Source organism: Aquarana catesbeiana, linkage group LG03, assembly GCF_042186555.1.
Source record: "Aquarana catesbeiana isolate 2022-GZ linkage group LG03, ASM4218655v1, whole genome shotgun sequence".
In the NCBI taxonomy this organism is placed as follows: Eukaryota; Metazoa; Chordata; class Amphibia; order Anura; family Ranidae; genus Aquarana; species Aquarana catesbeiana.
In genome coordinates, this window is record NC_133326.1 from 271,714,811 (window position 1) to 271,734,765 (window position 19,955).

The window sequence follows — 19,955 nt, forward strand, 5'->3', positions numbered from 1 at the left end:
AGAATGCTCTGGTCACGAAGGGGATAAAACCTTCCGGAGGTCAAGTGCTTAATACCGCTCTAAGATAAGCTGAAACAAAGTGTTAGTCATTTGTCCTTATTCTGTTTTAATCCTTAGACCTGAAGTAGCGCAATTTCAAAGGCACACTGGTGTGAACCAGGGCTTTAGGCTAAGCCTTTGCCCCGGTTCACACAGGGGCGGCACGATTTGCAGGTCGCCTCACCGGCGACTTGCAAAACTACTTCTGTATAGAAGTCTATGCAAGTCGCCCCAAGTCGCCCCCAAAGTAGTGCAGGAACCTTTTTCTAAGTCGGAGCGACTTGCGTCGCTCCTATTAGAATGGTTCCATTGTACAGAACGGGAGGCGACTTGTCAGGCGGCTAGGTCGCCTGACAAGTCGCCCCTGTGTGAACCGGCTCTTTGGGTTTATGTGTATCTGTGAAAATCTCACTTGTGGTAAAGTAAGTAAGAAGTATTTTGTGAGTACAAGGACTGCGGCACGTGTGTGCAGTGTGTTCTGAGCGTAAGCTTAGTCTATATTCAACCATTATATGGTATATGTGTGTCCTGTATACAGCGTGTAGGCTCAGGTTTCATTTAAACCATTCATTCTTGGCATCTGGTAGAATACATTCTTTGACATCCAATTGCCAAGCTTGATACTGGGAGAGTTGCGGAAAGTGTACAAATGCGATTCACGGGCATAATTTTCTCAAAGAGAAGTCAGCTATAACCTTTGATCTGGTGCAGACTGTAAACTTTGGCCTCAGTTTAAAGTCTATTAAACAGTAGAGTTGGGCAAATGGTTCGATCCAAGCTAGAATTCGTCCAGAATATCGCCTGTTCGCTCTTCTGGCGAACACCCAAATTTGCGGGGCGCTTAGCGAAATATTTGCCTAACAAACGCCCCATAATGCACTGCACAGTTCATTCTAGGGTCCTAACTGGATAAAACCTTGCACCTGACACCACTTTTCATTCTATAACTGGTAAACAAAGTCTTAGTCAAGAAGCGATCCCCGATATAACCCCTCTCATACAGGAAGTATTTCAGTTTATTACCAGTGTCTGCAAGGTGGGTGGGCATGTTTGTTGAGCTCTCTGAGCTCCAGGTCTTTACTCCTAAAAACGGTTCTTAAATGAATCAAAGGATTGACCAATCGGATCCATTTGAACCCGGCTTACATGCTTAGAAAAATGGTACCCGAGCCTCGCAAGTAAGACGCAAGGATCCTGCAAAGTTTTGCCTTTAACGCGACCTCCAGGCGCTGGACAGTGCATAGTGGAATCCTGGTCACCACAGAGCTAAGGCATTCCTTCAGGTGCTGTACAGGTCCAAGGGAGTGGACCTTAAAACATGAAAAGGGTACCCAGTCCTTGAAGATCCTCAAGAGACAGGAACCTGCCATAGTGTGTGAAGATTGGGCTCTTAGTGTCTAAGACTGCCCTGCGCCTGGACGGGTAAGTGAATAACCCCCATATTTTACTTATTGTGGGGTGCTCCAGAGATTGTAACAATCAGTCAAGCTAGCGAGAGGCTGGACCCCTGTGTGCGGTGACCACATCGGGGAGTTTTGGGCTAGCTGTGGGTGTTTGCAAAGAATACCTTTTTTTCTTGTCTGGCTGTTTTCTTACCTTAAATGGATGTCTGTGCGTTCGCCAAAGTGCTCAAGAGCTTGTAGTTGTTTGGCCATGGCGCAGGCGGCTTTGCCACAGGCATTGTGCGCACGAGCAGCCGCCATAGCCTAATCTGGGCGCACAAAGATTTGTGTCATAGGTGAATACATCTGTGCCCGTTCGCCGGGTTGGCGCATGTACGGATCGCCGCGGCGCACAGCCAGCTTATTTTAGCTGTGTATGCCAAGACATGCGGTGCTTCCAGAGGACATCTGTGGGACACAGAGCAGGCTCTGAACCAGGCATTTCCAGTCCTTACCCGGGTCACATGAGTCACCAGGTGTTGCTTGGCAGTCTAAGGTGCTTAGTTGGATTGTTGCATAGGGGCTTGGTGAGCCCTATTAAAGGGTCTTTTGATCCAGACTCTTACCGAGATGGTTCGTTCTGCCTTTAAGTTACCTCCCGCAGAGGTTTCTGAGCCCCCCTGGTGCACTTTGGGGTTCCTGAAGCCTCCTCAGGCTGCACAGGCTTTCTCCTTGCACCCACTGTTGGAACATCTTGACAGGATTTTCGTTCCTCCTAAGAGGTTTTCCCTTTTTATCCCATGGAGGAAAAGTTTGTTAAAAAGTGGAGCATGCCAGCCATAGATGCAGCAGTCTCTTCCTTAAATAAGAACTTGTGGATAACAGACAGGGCTTAAAGGACCCTGTTGACAAGAAACTGAAGTCTCTATTAAAGGTTCCTTTTCTTTGACCAGTTCAGCTATTCAGCCAGCTTTCGCAGCAATTGGTGACTGCCAGTCCTTAAAGGATCAGGTCAGGCCTAAACAAGAGGGTGATCCTGCTGAAAGCAGAACAGATATACCTCGAGCACTGTGTTTGGCTGTTGATGTCTTGAAGGATTCAATACAGCAAGTCTTTCGTATGGCTCTCCTGTCTGTACATATGCGCAGACTTTTGTGGCTTAAGAACTGGTCTGCCGAGCTTCCTTGTAAGAAGTTATTGGCAGGGTTCCCCTTTTATGGTGAACACTTGATGATCTGGACAAATATATCCAAAAGATTTCTGGAGGGAAGAGTTCTCTACTATTTCCAAAGGGAAGATCAGGCGGCCCTCGTTTAAAACCTCAGGGACCACTTCCTCAGATGTCTCAGCGCCAAGGCAGTTTCACCGCCAACAGGGCGCTAGAGCCAGGGGCAAGCCCCAGGGCCAGAAGAAACCCTGGGTTCAAAACTCTTCCAAAACCAGCACCAAGCCTTCCTATTGAGGGGATGCCCCCACTCTATCAGGTGGGGGGAAGGCTGCTGCACTTTGCGGACATTTGGAGAACAGTGGTTCAGGACGAATGTGTCACCTCAACGGTATCCTGTGGTTACAAGCTGGAATTATGGGGGTTTCCCCCTCAGAGGTTTCTGGGATCCAGCATTCCTTCAGATACTCCAAAGAGAAACTTATTGTTTCAGGCACTAGATCATTTAGTGCATCAGGGAGTGAATATATAGGTTCCTGTATCTGAAAGCGTGGGGTTTTATTAAAACCTGTTCACGGTTCAAAAACCAAACGGGGACACAAGGCTAAGATCCCTGAACCAGCATCTGTTAATCCAGTCCTTTCAGAAGGTCAAGGGAAGAACAGTGCCTGCCCATCAACATCCTGGAGTTGCGGGCAGTACGGTGGCCCTATGATCCTGGACGGTGGAGCTTTAAGATTGCCATATCAGAGTTCAGTCCGACAATGCCACTGCAGTGGCCTATTTAAACCACCAGGGCGGTACCAGGAGTCGTTAATCTCAGAAAGAGGTGATCCACATACTAGCCTGGGCAGAGGGACATGTGCCAGTTCCATCAGCAGTTTTTCTCCCGGGGGTAGAGAACTGGAAGGCAGATTATCCCAGCCACCAGCAGATCTGCCCGGGAGAATGGTTGCTATACCCGAGGATGTTCCAGGAAATTTGCTAAAGCTGGGGATTGCCAGACATCCATCTATTAACATCTAGGTTTAACAACTAGCTACAGCAGTTTGTGTCCTGAACAAGGGACCCTCTGGCAATCGGAGCAGATGCTCTGATAGTTCCATGGAGCCAGTACTCCCTGGTCTATGCTTCCCCCCAATCCCTCTCCTTCCACATTTGTTGTGCAGGATTCGGAGAGAGGGGGTTCCAGTCATTCTGGTGGCACCAGCCTGGCCCAGAAGGCTCTGGTTCCCGGAGATTGTGAGATTGGCAAGAGACGGGCCATGGACGCTTCCACGCCACCCCGATCTACTGTCTCAAGGTCCTATATTCCACCCCAATTTACAGTCTCTAAATTTGACATTATGGCTATTGAAGCCCATGGTGCTGAAGGATTGTGGCATCTCGGGACGAGCGGTGTCTACCCTAGTGAATGCTAGAAAAGCGGTCACTAGGAAGATCTATCATAAGGTCTGGAAGACTTGTATTGCTCGGAACCTCTGCAGGGGTAGTGCGCCTGTAGTATATTGGAATGGGATTCTCTGCTTGCTGCTTACTGCGGTAGGTGCCTTCAATGTAACCAGCTCCCCAAACTCCATACGGGGGTATTGCGCCTACAGTGGAGTGTAGATGGAACACTGTGCATGCTGTTTTCTATGATGGATGTCTCCTGTGCGTCCCAATCGGTGGAGGTGTTGCAATCCCTCATGTATCAAGACATAATGAAAAGAGCTTCCATGGCGTAATAAAGTAAAATCTTTTTATTTAAAAAATATATATGAACAAATAAAATAAAAAACAAACTAAATAAATAAAAAAATAAAAGTTCCAAAAACGAATCTATTCCTACCCAGTGGATAACTGGGATAGGATACCAATAGTTCCTGACAGGTAGATAAGATTTAAAAGTCCCTCCTATAGAGCATAGAACGAGGTGGGGGTATAAAACCACCAGACGCTGAACAGCGTTCCACTCTCTCGTGTGCCCTGAGCGTGGTGCCGTCGTGCGCGCTTCATCACATGACGTCCGCAGCAACGGTACCACACTCCTGTCCCTATAGGAATTTATAAGGAGAGAGCGTCCATGCTAAGCACGCCCCTCGGGATATGAGCTGAGACTTGTATGTGTAACTGTTACAGGGCTATTACTCATTTTGTGTGATCCAGAGTGGTTTCCAATCGGCCACATTAAAAGATCTAAGTGGCAAGTTTGCATTCCTATTATGACAATAATAAGGATCATGGAGGCGCTCTCCATTACGACAGAGAAAAATTCCTTCACAGTGTATACACTTAGACGAGCTCCCCCTGCTGGTCCTCGGATGGGAACAGCATGTGAGTCAGTCCGTTAAATCCCAATGTTATAAGAGGTGCTCATGTATTACACCTAGAGTAATATACGATACATTTAAGCATAACCTATACAGTGCAAGTTTATACCCGGAAAATAGCATATTAATACCAGTAATACTGAGGCATCCAGTGGCTCCCAGTAGTCCATATACACCCAGTGCCTAGGTGCACTGTATGTGTAGTGATTTGTGAATAACATCTACCCCGTGATGCACATCATTGTGCGGTTATCCAAATGTTTATATATGCAATAAGTATCTATAGAGGTGGCTTGTAGCATATGGTACACGTTTTTGACTAGTGCACATATTGTGGTACAGCCTCTGGCTCCACTATTAGAAACTGTATCACAACCTCTCATTGTGTGACACCTGGTTAGATTTACTTTAATGTTTCTAGACCATTGTCAATACACCTATACAACTTACCTCATCTTTACCACTTTCATTGTATGGGCGATGTATTCCTTGATGTCGAATACCATATAGGTACATAACAGTGGTACAGTTTTAATACCCCATAAGGCTATCCCGGCTAGACTATTCAAGTTTTTAGGTAGCGCCAAACATACCCATATACTACTTTTTTTGCAAACACGATTGACAGAGCACTTCGCTGGGTACTCTGTGTAAGGGGGGCAGCAACCTGTGGCTTCTGGCCCTATAGACTTATCCTAAGCGCAGTTTTTTACCATGTGATACAGATTTGGCTTTTGGTCGCAGTGTACTACAGGCTGCCGTTTAAAGTCTGATGGCTATTATTGTTTGGCAGGGTGTCTCCCTCCCCTCAAGGCTATTGCTCTGGGACGTCTCAGTAGGTAATGAATATTATCCTAACTCTGTGTCCCAATGTGACATGATAAAGAAAATAGGATTTTTTTGTCATAATTACCTGTAAAATCCTTTTCTTTGAATACATCACGGGACACAGAGGTCCTTTGCCTCTTTTTTGAGGATTCAGTGCTTGCTACAAAACTGAAGTACTTCCTGTATGGGAGGGGGTTATATAGGGGATCACTTCCTGTCTAAGACTTTGTCTACCAGTGTTCATTCACCTAGAGATGGTGTAGGTAATGAATATTAGCCTAACTTTGTGTCCCGTGATATATTAAAAAAAAAAATTTTTACAGGTAGCAAGTGCAGAGTTCTCTACTCACTTCTGACAGCTGACAAAATAAAAAATCCAGGCAGCCTGCCAAGTTTATCTCAACATCGGCAATAACTATAAACATTGTAACATTTTGTTCTTTAGATCTATTGCCTGTCCACTTCCTCCATGAATAATGACCATAGTAACACCTACAATTCCCAAAAATGTTAACTACATTTTAATTTGTCACATTCTTCACACTGTAATGATAGCAAAAATGTATCCACATTGCTATATAACTTGAGCAATGTTAACTTTTCTTATACCTTTAAAACTCAATAAAATGAATGAAACCGAAAAAAAAAAAAACATGGAAAACCATAAATAAGAGCAAATAAGGACTTTCTGGGGATGTGGCGAGTCTATGGGGAGCAATTAACTGTAAAACTTCCTTGTTCTAGAGAGAATATGTTAATGAGGAAGTAACAAGATGGTTACCAAAAAAGTGGAAGAGTTTCCCCAGGGGTTTTTTTTAGCAGTAAAGTATTTCTAAAACCATAATTAGTAAAAAATTTTTTTATTTCTTTCAGACATAAAATTAATTTAATTTATACAATCATTATTGAATATAAATTCTGTTTGGCGATACAGACAACAACAAAAACCATCGCTCGTGGCTAACAGTACACCAAGAGATCCTAATTATACAGTAATATTGCTATCCACATGAATGCCCCATGAATACCCCAATACATTTCAACCCTTTTCAGTTCTGGCCTTCTTCAGGGGGATTTTTATTCTAAAGAGATATATCAAAAAATTCTATTAAAGATTTTCTACAGTATACAAAATATATTTGGACATTTCATAATATTTAAAAATAAAAAATACATCTCCATACATATGGTGAAATATTTACCATTCTGGGGATGGAAAAGTGGAGATGTGCCGCTCAGCCCGGGTTATTAAAAGCGGTTGCATTCGGTGGTCCCACAATGTCCGCACACTCCCTCCGCCCCCTCCAGGCAGGTCCATAGTTCACGGGGATTGCAAGGAGGCACGCTCTTGGACCCAGTGGGGAGGGTGTGGGGCGAGACACCTGTAATTCGATATTTGTAAAAATTAATGTACAGTCAGCAGGTGTTGGGTAAGTATTCCCCAATTATACCGCGACCATTGCTGTAGGATCACCAGGTGGGGGGGGGGAGATGTGGGGAGGAGATGAGCACCTGCGATCAATAGGTATCTAATTTAAAAACTACATAAAGGTGCAGCTCCCAGAGGATCATCAGGTGATCTCTGGAATGCTGCCAACAACATGCAGGAAGGTTTGGAGTAACAAGTAAACGCAACTGCTGGACATGCCAGACTGGAAGCAGTCTATATTATATTGAACATCTTATTTATCTACATATTTTTCATTATTTAGGGCTTTTACTATGTTACTAACATACTGATACTTCATATATATGGTTTTTATTCCCAATATTTTTAATACTTATTTACATTGTGATATATCCCTACTTATCAGGTACTTTATATTACACTTTCATTCACTATATATGGGATTTCCCTCACTAGCAAAGATAATAAGGATTTAACACTTTTTTCCTCTTTTTGCACATTCTTTGGCACTCAGTTTTTTGAATACACCATTTTGCCCATGTCTTTTTTCACATCAGACCCCATCACTTATGCACTTTCATATTCATCACTTTTTTTTTTTCCCCCCACATCAGACCCCATCACTTATGCACTTTGATATTCATCACCTCACCACTTTGCACCCTCACCCGTGTAATCTGCTTTATTAGGTAACAATACATAGTTTACTCACTTCAATTCATTATATATTATGATAAATCAAATAAATGAAAAAACTCAATACGAACAAATGAACATTAGTTGATATATTTCCAATACTTGATTTGAATACCAGCCAGTTTGGCATTACAAGGCAGCACTGAATACTTACCCAATACCTGCTGATTGTACATTCATTTTTACAAATAGCGAATTACAGGTGCCTCGCCCCACACCCTCCCTACTGGGTCCAAGAGCCTGGCTCCTTGCAAGCCCCGTGGACTATGGACCCGCCTGGAGGGGGCGGAGGGAGTGTGCGAACATTGTTGGACCACCGAATGCAACCGCTTTTAATAACCCTGGCTGAGCGACACATCTCCACTTTTCCATCCCCAGAATGGTAGATATTTCACCATATGTATGGATATGTATTTTTTTTTAAATAATATGAAATGTTCAAATATGTTTCGTATACTGTAGAAAATCTTTAATATAATTTTTTTGATATATCTGTTTAGAATAAAAATCCCCCTGAAGAAGACCAGAACTGAAAAGGGTCGAAATGCATTGGGGTATTCATGTGGATAGCAATATTGCAATATAACTGTATAATTAGGATCTCCTTGGTGTACTGTTAGCCATGTGTGATGGTTTTTGTTGTTGTCTGTATCGCCAACCAGAACTTATATTCAATATTGATTGTATAAATGAAATTAATTTTATGTCTGAAATAAATAAAACATTTTTTTTACTAATTATGGTTTTAGAAATACTTTGCTGCGAAAAACCCCCCTGGGGAAACTCTTCCACTTTTTTGTAAATTTTGGGGTGTGCAGCTGTGTCAACTCATGGGACACAGAGCCTAAGTAATTACTTAATGCGTTATGGGCCACCTTCAGGTGTTGACAGTGGTATATTCACTCCCTATATAACTAGGGCTGGGGAAAAAATCGATTTAAATATTAAATCAAGTTGAGAGGTCAAATCAATTCAAAATTTAAGCAAATCAATTGTTTTAGATTTTTTTTTTTTTTTCACCGCGCCGGTCTTGAGGAGCTGCGGGCAGGAGTTTTTAGGCCGAAGCCATGGCCTTTGCCTAAAAACTCCTGCCTACAGCTCCCCAGGACTAGCGCTGACACCGTGGCGGTCCTGAGGAGCTGCGGGCAGGAGTTTTTAGGTGAGGCCTCGGCTTTGGCCTAGTCCATGAGGTCGGATGCCGTGGACTAGGCCGAAGCTGCTGCCTTGCCTAAAAACTCCTGCCCGCAGCTCCACAGGACCGGCATGGTGTCCAAAAGAAAAAACTCGATTTGAATCGTGAATCAAGTTTTTTTTTTTAAAAATCGCAATTTTTTATTTTTTTTTGAGAAAATCGCCCAGCTCTATCATGTATACAACCCAACAGCCAACTGAAGTAGCTTGCATGGCAGGGTGACAACGCTGTTGTAAATTGTGGCTTAGGGTTGTCATCCTGCAACAGGAAGTGCTGCTGCTACTGGCAGGGCCTCCAGGTAAGTAACTTTGTAAAATACAGGGCATCCGGAAAGTTTTCGCATCGCTTCACTTTTTCCACATTTCGTTATGTTACAGCTTTATTCCAAAATGGATTAAATGGATTAATTTCCTCAAAATTCTACAAACAATACCCTATAATGACAACATGAAAGAAGTTTGTTTGAAATCTTTGCAAATTTATTAACAATAAAAAACAAAAAAATCCCATGTACATAAGTATTCACAGCCTTTACCATGACACTTACCTTTGAGCTCAGGTGCATCCTGTTCCCACTGATCATTCTTGAGATGTTTATACAACTTGATTGGAGTCCACCTGTGGTAAATTCGGTTGATTGTACATGATTTGGAAAGGCACACACCTGTCTATATAAGGTCCCACAGTTAACAATGCATGTCAGAGCACAAACCAAGCCATGAAGTTCAAGGAATTGTCTGTAGACCTCCGAGACAGGATTGTTTTGAGGCACAGATCTGGGGAAGGGTACAGAAAAATTTCCGCAGCATTAAAAGCCCCAATGAGCACAGTGGCCTCCATCAACCAGTAAATGGAAGAAGTTTGGAACCACCAGGACTCTTTCTAGAGCAGGCTGCCCGACAAAGCTGAGCGATCGGGGGAGAAGGGCCTTAGTCACAGAGGTGACCAAGAACCCGATGGTCACTCTGACAGAGCTCCAGCATTTCTCTGTGGAGAGAGAATAACCTTCCAGAAGAACAACCATCTCCACCAATCAGGCCAGACGTAAGCCACTCCTCAGTAAAAGGCACATGACTGGAGTTTGCCAAAAGGCACCTGAAGGACCTTGAGAAAAAAAATTCTCTGGTCTGATGAAGCAAAGATTGAACTCTTTGGCCTGAATGGCAAGCTTCCCGTCTGGAGGAAACCAGGCACTGCTTATCACCTGGCCAATACCATCCCTACAGTGAAGCATGGTGGTGGCTTCTGAAAATGCTGATTACCTGGCTGTGACCCAGAACAAGCATGGAGCCAAAGAAGCAGATCTCCTCCTAATCTGTGTATTTGTTATGGGTCAATGCAAGAGAAAGGCTCAGAGCCAGAGGATCAGCATGACAGCCAGGCAGCTCGGTTTTCCAGGAGGAGAGGTTAGCAGTGGCGGCCTGATGGTGATCCGAATTCCTTTAATGTGTATGTAATCCCCAAATCTATATTTATTATGTCTGGCATCAAGTCTCTGTATACAGTTTTCTTAAAGTGGAACTAAACCCTTCTCTCCTTTACAGCCAGGGGAGCTGCCATCTTAGCCTCTGTTTGATCTGCAGCTGCCATAATGCTGCACATGTGATCAGTTATGGTACGAGCCAATTGATGGCTTGACAGTTCGGTTGAGAGCACAAGCAACTGTGTCAGTTAGCATTATTGAAATGTTTTGAATGTAACTGTTGGGAATCCATTAAATTGATGGGTTTAGGCCACTTTAACCACTTAAATACCAGGCACTTAGACACCTTCCCGCCCAGGCCAATTTTCAGATTTCAGCGCTGTCGCAATTTGAATGACAATTGCGCGGTCATGCAACACTGTACCCAAACAAATTTTTTATCATTTTGTTCCCACAAATAGAGCTTTCTTTTGGTGGTATTTGATCACCTCTGCGGTTTTTATTTTTTGCGCAACAAATAACAAAAGACCTAAAATTTTGAAAAAAAACGTTTTTCTTTGTTTCTGTTAAAAATTTTTGTAAATAAGTACGTTTTCTTCTTCAATGACGGGCACTGATACGGCAGCACTGATGGGCACCGATGAGGTGGCACCAATGAGGTGGCACTGATAGGCGGCACTGATGATGGGCACTGATAGGCGGCACTGATGGGCACTGATAGGTGGCACTGGTATGTGGCACTGATGGGCACTCATAGGTGGCACCGATGGGCACTCATAGGCGGCACTGATGGGCACTCGTAGGTGGCATTGATGGGTACTTATGGGTGGCACTGATGGGTACTTATGGGTGGCACTGATAGGTGGCACGGATGGACACTGATAGGTGGGCACTGATGGGCACGGATGGGCACTGACAGGTGGCACCGATGGACACTGATGGGTGGCACTGATGACACTGATTAGTGGCACTGATGCCCCTAAGGGTGGCATTGCTGGGCATCACTGCAATATAATGGTGCCAATCAGTTCCCATTTGTGGGCACTGATTGGCACAGATTGGGCACTGACTGGGCACATTGGGCACATGTGGATGGCCATGGGGTACATACCTGGCCATCCACATGTTGCCCCCTCCCTGGTGGTCCTAGTGGCGATCCCTGGTGGTCCAGTGTGGTCATCTGAGGGGGGGCAGCGCAGACCCCCCCTGTCAGGAGAGCCACCGATCGGCTCTCTTCTACTCTCGTCTGTCAGACGCGAGTGAGGAAAAGCCGATCAACGGCTCTTCCTATTGACATTGTGATCAGCCGTGATTGGACACGGCTGATCACGCATTAAAGAGCCTCCGCCGGAGGCTCTTTACCAAGATCGGTGGAGCGGTGTGTCAGGCGGCATGTTATCCTGCTGGACGTCATATGACGCCCAGTCAGGATAACTGAACCACCGCCCGTCATCTGCTATGGGTCGGGTGGGAAGTGGTTATAAGCAAATCCTTTTGTGTGAATCTTTTGCAGAGATTTTTACTGGAGATCCTGCCAGTAACAGCACTTCCTGAAGGGGATTTACAATGCAAAGTCCCTGCTTTGCAATTAGCAGCAGCGTTGTCAGTCTGCTGTGTGCACTCTGCCATTTGCCCATTGGGCTGTCTATCATGTATACAACCCAACAGCCCACTGAAGTAGCTTACATGGCAGGGTGACAACGGTGATGTAAATTGTGGCTTAAGGTTGTCATCCTGCAACAGGAAGTGCTGCTGCTACTGGCTGGGCCACCAGGTAAGAAACTTTGTAAAATTCAAATAGTTTTTTTATAAACTTTATACAATGAGATATGATGTCAGATATACTCAATAATTGATTTTGGGTTTCCATACACTTAGGGCCCTTTGACACTGATCAGTTTTTGATGCACTTTTGTTGTTTAACCCCTTGGCGCCAACTCCCGCCGGTCCTTTAAAGGGTTTGCCTTGGCCAATTGTTAGGAGGTCAATTGATTTCCTCTCTAAATCTGGATTTGTTGCACCCTTTCTCTTCTGTTACTGGGTGGCACTATGCTAGTGACATTAGATAAGACAGGGGCTTTGCAAGCTCAGACATGAATGGATGAGGTGTCTCAGCCAATGGGCAGGGATTTTCTGTTGTCCCTTGGCCTGCTGGGAGAGCCAATTTATTTGAGTGGAGTCAGGTGATCGGGGGGTTCTGTGCCACCTGGACGGCTGTCTGGGTGGACGTGTGATGTGCTGCCCCGGGCTGCTAGGCCGGAAGCCTGAGGCCTATCCCGGGGACATTTGGCTGCTAGGCTGCCTGGGGGCCTTTCCAGGAGCGAGAGAGCAGCGTAGGGCTGGGATTGCTGGCTTGTAGTCCAACCAGAAGTAGCGGTTCAACCGGAGGGGGAACCAGCTGTGGCCGGAGTTAGAAGGGGTAGCTGTTGCCACTAAGGGACCATCCACCTTGTTACCAGAGACCACTGTGAGTAAGCTGAAGCCAGTACCAGAGTAGTCTTCTCACCAGTCGGGGACAGTGAAGAAGTGGGAAAACTTCAGCGTGTGCCAAGCCAGGGACCCATCGGGACAGCAGAGGTGACGCTTGCGGAGCATCAGTGGGTGCCAAGCCAGGGACCTAGCGGGTCAGCAGGGGTGACGCTTGAAGAGTATCTGTGAGTGCCAAGCCAGGGACCCAGCAGGGAAGCTGGGGTGACGCTTGAGGAAGATACTGAGTGGAAGAGCTCAGGGGATCCAGTGGCTAAGGAAGAAGCAATCAAAGAGGTACTGAAACAGGACAAGAGAGCTGTATGAGAGATGTTGCAGGCATGGGTGTGCTGACAAAAGAAGCACTACAGAGGGATACTGGAGACCGACAATAACAGCAGTACAGGAGGGTAGGGGAGGCAGATGCTAGGAGCAGAGAAGAAATTAGAGACAGTACAAGACACCTGAGGCAGAAAACAGGAGCATATCGGGAATGCTGGAGACACACAAGTGGGGTAGTACAGTTGGGAACTGGTGGCAATATGGTGGAAGGCAGATGAGGGGAGCACTACTGGGGGTTCTGGCGGCAGATGAGAGGAGCAGTACAGCGGGGTTCTGAAGGCAGACAAAAAGATCAGTACAGCTGGGCACTGGAGGCAGGCAAGAGGAGTAGTACTGGTGGGCATTAGAGGCAGATGAGGAGTGGTACAGGTGGATACTGAAGGCAGGCAAGAGGGACAGTACAGGGACTGGAGGCAGAAGAGGGGTTAGAACAGGTGAGTGCTGGAGTCAGACACATGGACAGTAGAGGTGGGCATTTAGGAAGATTAGAGGGCCAGTACAGATTTGGGGCAGATTATAGGAGCAATATAGGTGGGCACTAGAGGCAGGTAAGACAGTACATGAGGGAGCTGAGGGGCTAAAGGAAGATGAGAAGAACAGCACAGTGGTGTAGTGGTTAGCACTCTCGCCTAGCAGTAAAAAGGGTCGCTGGTTCAAATCCCAACCACGACACTACCTGCCTGGAGTTTGCATGTTCTCCCTGTGCTTGCGTGGGTTTCCTCCGGGTACTCCGATTTCCTCCCACACTCCAAAAACATGCTGGTAGGTTAATTGGCTTCTGTTCAAAAATTGGCCCTAGTATATGAATGCAAGTTGGGGACTTTGGATTGTGGGCTCCTTGTTGTAGGGACCAGTGTGGGTGTATGATGTATGTGTGGAGTGCTGCGTGAATTGGCAATGCTATATGGGTACCTTAAATAAATAGGGATGATTGTAGATACACACCCACACTCACTTAGGTTGAACTGGATGGACTGGTGTCTTTATTCAACCTTACTAACTATGTATGTAAGAACAGTTCAGATAAAAAAAGTTTCTAAATATTAACAGGAGAAGCAATACAGAGCAGTGAAAATGATGGACCCGCATCCTTCCATATATTTATATAGATCCATAGACATTGAACTATAATGCCGGACTTCTCGTCTGAAAAAGATATGACGGCTTCTCTGATGGGATTCCACTCAAGTTTGCCTTGCATATACACGGTCACGCAAAAGTTCGCCTGAACTTATGACTGTCAAGAACGCGGTGACCTACAACACTACGACAAGCCGAGAAAACGAAGTTCAATGCTTCCGAGCATGCGTCGAATTGTTTCCAAGCATGCGCGTCGGAATTGCCACAGACGATCGCATTTTCGGATAGGAACGTTTTCCAACCGAAAAATTAAGAACATGCTCTTAATTGTTTGCTGGCTGGAAAGAGCATACACACGGTCGCATTTTCCACCGAAAAAATCTCATCAGTCTTTTGCGGGCCGAAATTCCGATCGTGTGTACGCGGTATTAGAAGTCATCGCTTTCATTCCTAAAAAATGCAGCTGTTCCAGGAAATGCATGGTGAAGGCACAGACAGGTGCATAAAATATTGGGAGAGGTTCATAGAACAGTGGGAAGTATTGGTGTTTTGCAGTGATGAAGCCTCATTTTATTTGAATGGTAATGTCAGCCAGGACCATGCACCTTACTGGTCTGAAAAAATAAACAAACTGGATGACCAAAGAGCATTTTCAAACTGATATTTGGTGACAGATTAAATGGGCCATATTTTTTGATAGTAATCATGTAACAGTCAAAATGAACCTCCGTATACTAAAATGTTTTCTTGTGTCTCAGATGACATTGGAAGGACATAAAATGTGGTTCCAGCAAGACGGAGCCTCACCCCACCTTGCTGTGAGAATTTTTTTAAACCAAACTTTCCAAAACAGGTGAATTGGAAGGAAAGATTCACTTGAATGGCCTCCTAGATCCCCAGACCTAACAACGCTTTGGGACACCATGTATAAATAAATAAATAATCATTTAAAACAAAATACAAATATATAAATTAAAAGTGCTGGTGGACTGTGTGTGTTTATATGATCAGTGTGTACTGTGTGTGTTTATATGATCAGTGTGTACTGTGTGTGTTTATATGATCAGTGTGTAGTGTGTGTTTATATGATCAGTGTGTACTGTGTGTGTTTATATGATCAGTGTGTACTGTGTGTGTTTATATGATCAGTGTGTACTGTGTGTGTTTATATGATCAGTGTGTACTGTGTGTGTGTATATGATCAGTGTGTACTGTGTGTTTACATGATCAGTGTGTACTGTGTGTGTTTATATGATCAGTGTGTACTGTGTGTGTTTATATGATCAGTGTGTAGTGTGTGTTTATATGATCAGTGTGTGTTTATATGATCAGTGTGTATTGGGTGTGTTTATATGATCAGTGTGTATTGGGTGTGTTTATATGATCAGTGTGTACTGTGTGTGTTTATATGATCAGTGTGTACTGTGTGTGTTTATATGATCAGTGTCTACTGTGTGTGTTTATATGATCAGTGTGTACTGTGTGTGTGTATATGATCAGTGTGTACTGTGTGTTTATATGATCAGTGTGTAGTGTGTGTTTATATGATCAGTGTGTACTGTGTGTGTTTATATGATCAGTGTGTACTGTGTGTGTGTATATGATCAGTGTGTACTGTGTGTTTATATGATCAGTGTGTAGTGTGTGTTTATATGATCAGTGTGTACTGTGTGTGTTTATATGATCAGTGTGTAATGTGTGTTTATATGATCAGTGTGTAGTGTGTGTTTATATGATCAGTGTGTAGTGTGTGTTTATATGATCAGTGTGTATTGGGTGTGTTTATATGATCAGTGTGTATTGGGTGTGTTTATATGATCAGTGTGTATTGGGTGTGTTTATATGATCAGTGTGTACTGTGTGTGTTTATATGATCAGTGTGTAGTGTGTGTTTATATGATCAGTGTGTACTGTGTGTGTTTATATGATCAGTGTGTACTGTGTGTGTTTATATGATCAGTGTGTACTGTGTGTGTTTATATGATCAGTGTGTACTGTGTGTGTTTATATGATCAGTGTGTAGTGTGTGTTTATATGATCAGTATGTAGTGTGTGTTTATATGATCAGTGTGTACTGTGTGTTTATATGATCAGTGTGTAGTGTGTGTTTATATGATCAGTGTGTAGTGTGTGTTTATATGATCAGTATGTAGTGTGTGTTTATATGATCAGTGTGTAGTGTGTGTTTATATGATCAGTGTGTACTGTGTGTTTATATGATCAGTGTGTAGTGTGTGTTTATATGATCAGTGTGTAGTGTGTGTTTATATGATCAGTGTGTACTGTGTGTTTATATGATCAGTGTGTAGTGTGTGTTTATATGATCAGTGTGTACTGTGTGTTTATATGATCAGTGTGTAGTGTGTGTTTATATGATCAGTGTGTACTGTGTGTTTATATGATCAGTGTGTAGTGTGTGTTTATATGATCAGTGTGTAGTGTGTGTTTATATGATCAGTGTGTAGTGTGTGTTTATATGATCAGTGTGTACTGTGTGTTTATATGATCAGTGTGTAGTGTGTGTTTATATGATCAGTGTGTAGTGTGTGTTTATATGATCAGTGTGTACTGTGTGTTTATATGATCAGTGTGTAGTGTGTGTTTATATGATCAGTGTGTACTGTGTGTTTATATGATCAGTGTGTAGTGTGTGTTTATATGATCAGTGTGTACTGTGTGTTTATATGATCAGTGTGTACTGTGTGTTTATATGATCAGTGTGTAGTGTGTGTTTATATGATCAGTGTGTAGTGTGTGTTTATATGATCAGTGTGTAGTGTGTGTTTATATGATCAGTGTGTAGTGTGTGTTTATATGATCAGTGTGTAGTGTGTGTTTATATGATCAGTGTGTACTGTGTGTGTGTTTATATGATCAGTGTGTAGTGTGTGTTTATATGATCAGTGTGTATTGGGTGTGGAGCCGCCAGACGTGTCACTGTAGCAGGGAGAGGTTAGGTGTCGCGCCTGTGTCTGCCGGCAGGGGGAGCTCCTGGGATGGCGCGCTGCCCGCTGAATAGCCCTGGCTGTGTATATCGTGTGTGGAGCGGTTGCATCACCATTTTCCATGGTAAACACGGAGAATTAAACGTTTTGCACACAGAATGGAGGAAAGCGAAGGCTCCGGACAGTTGAGGTGGGTTTGTGGTGTCCGGTAGGTATGTATGGTGCCGTGGTGCGGCGGAGGCCTGTGCGGCCTGTAGGAGCGGAGCTGGGAGTCGTGTATGGAGGGGGAGCTCCTGTGTACTAGGCCCTCCTTTGTGTTGGCGCTCTCTGTATTGTATTGGTGGGCAGGCTCGGTGTACAGGGCATGTCCGGGGCATGTAGCGCTGAGTTTCGTGTGAGGAGAGGAAGGAGCCGGTGTGAGCGGAGTGTTGGTGGTGTCGTCATTCGTATCGGTGAGGGTGGGCCATGCTGGTCATGTCTGTGATAGCAGCGCCCCCCTCATCACGCCCTCTAGTGGTGAGCATGCACAGAGCCGTCAGTCCGGTATGGCGTGTTGTTGATGGTGACAGGTGGTGAGTCAGCTCTGACTGTGCGGATCATGCTCAGACATGTGCCAGGGATCTAGCCCCGACTTGTCTGCTCTCTCGCTCATAAAGAGGGACACCGGCTGCTACACTGTCCTGCACTTTATATGCTGGGAGCTCAGCTCCACAACCTCAGCACTTTATATGTCAAGGTAAGAAGAGCCCTCTCCTGCTCATCTACATGATTCTCTTTGATCATCCCGATCACTGATATTCATGTCATCACAAGCTGTCAAGGAGCGATCCACTCATACCTTCTTCTTTACTTGTTCTCATAGAGCATCCTCTTTTCATTACAGGCAAGCGTGCAATGTATCGTCTACCAGTACCGATTGTATAGAAAACTCTGCAATCATGGGCTCAGACAACGAAACACTGGTAAGTGAGCGTTCTATATCCTCTTTAATCGATTTACCATTGTTGTCATTAGCCTGTCATTAAGCCTGTTTCTTCCAACTGGTTAATATTTCAGGTTAAACCAAATCCTCTTCTGTTGCATCTGTTAAAATCTGCCGGTGCCCAGAAGGATACCTTTACAATGAAAGAGGTGCGCGGATGATATGTTTGCGTAAGATTGTATGCAGTCTGTATTAGCCGTGCTTTGTTGTCTGATATAATATAGTTCATTGCATTGTCTCCATACTTGCGCTGTAGGTTATTTACCATCTTGGTCAATACATTATGGCCAAGCAGTTGTATGACGAGAAGCAACAGCATATTGTCCACTGCTCTAATGATCCTCTGGGAGAACTATTTGGGGTACAGAACTTCTCTGTAAAAGAACCAAGGTAATATAAATACAGTGTGTATGTGAGATTGTGACATTATGGAAGGATTTATTATTATGTAAGGCGCCATGCACACTGGGCTTTAAATAAAACATCTGTTTTCTTGGGAGTAAAAAAAATACTCATATAGAGCATTTTTGTACAAAGTTTAGGAGAGTTTTTTACTTCTGTTTTGTTTTTTTTTTTCTTTTTCCTGCCAGTAAGCTTCAATCAGAAACGCGAACCAGAAGGTTTTTTTTCTTCTCCCTCTAAACATTGAGCTCAAAATATGCCTGTAATCATCCTAAAGTACATGAACACATAACAGTGAGCTGCTTCTACAGGCAGAACACAAAACTCCTATAGAAGCAATGTTTTTTTTTTTAAGCCAGTGTGCATAGAGCCTAAACGTTACAGCGTGTGCACACACCGTTTTAATTCCTGCTTTTCTTTTTTTCCTCTGTAAATCTTACTACTTTTTAAAATTTGTTAAAATGTGGCTATCTTTTTATTTTCTATTTTATGCTGCATTAAGGCACAGATATGATTCTTCTTTATTCTGGAACCTAATGGGGACCTCCAATAAATATGATTCTACTCTAATTCTGGGGGCCCCTTCTTGCCATCTGTATTGCATACACCAATTTTCCTCCCTTTTATTCTATTCTCTCTCATCATCCTTTCATCACTGGCTGCATTCTCTACAGCAACTGACTGACTTTCAAAATAACCATCTACTCATTAAATTTATCCTTTAAAACCCGCTTTCTCTTTCAAAGTCCTTATATATCACAATGCCTGAAGCCAAATTGATCCTTTTCTTGCCTACAGCAACCTCAGGTCAGCCATACATGTTAAGATTTCTGTCAATAGATTCTTTCATGCTTGCTTAAAGGATAAGTTCACTTTTTGTAACATGTTGCTTGTTACACCCATATTCAAGGTGTAATATGTTACAAATGCATCAGCCCCCATGGTGATCCCCTTCACTAGCTGTCATAATGTAAAGAAATAAATGTCCCAGAGCGGGGCTCTGCTCACCCGGCTGCTTCATTCCTTCACAATGTTCTGTGAATGGGAAAACTACAGGAAGCCTTTGCCACTGTCGGATTGTAGTTCTCAATGAACTACCAGGGCGCTGTGGAAGTTCATTGATTTTTTTTTTTTTTTTTTTTCTTTTTTTTTTTTTCCTGTCAGTCTGTAACTGTCTGCCCATACAATGTACAGGCAGACAGCTTACACTGACAGTCTATATAGGAGTACTGCATGGCACACACAATTTGCTGATCACTGGTGCAATGCTCCTAAAAAAATAAAAATAAAAAA

General features: G+C 43.9%; 1 protein-coding gene across 2 annotated transcripts in view; it reads left to right on the forward strand.

Moving 5' to 3' along the window:
• Positions 1 to 17,290: 17,290 nt before the first annotated feature.
• The window catches only part of MDM2 (MDM2 proto-oncogene), a 55,234-nt gene continuing 52,569 nt past the window's right edge, over positions 17,291 to 19,955 (forward strand). The window contains exons 1-4 of one of the 2 annotated variants that reach the window (XM_073620064.1): positions 17,291 to 17,468; positions 18,162 to 18,240; positions 18,335 to 18,409; positions 18,517 to 18,650. In XM_073620064.1, the coding sequence (XP_073476165.1) occupies positions 17,437 to 17,468; positions 18,162 to 18,240; positions 18,335 to 18,409; positions 18,517 to 18,650 (320 nt within the window). In that variant the 5' untranslated portion in view covers positions 17,291 to 17,436. Of the gene's footprint in view, positions 17,469 to 17,516; positions 18,015 to 18,161; positions 18,241 to 18,334; positions 18,410 to 18,516; positions 18,651 to 19,955 lie in introns of those variants that run through there. The other variant, XM_073620063.1, reaches the window with a different exon arrangement.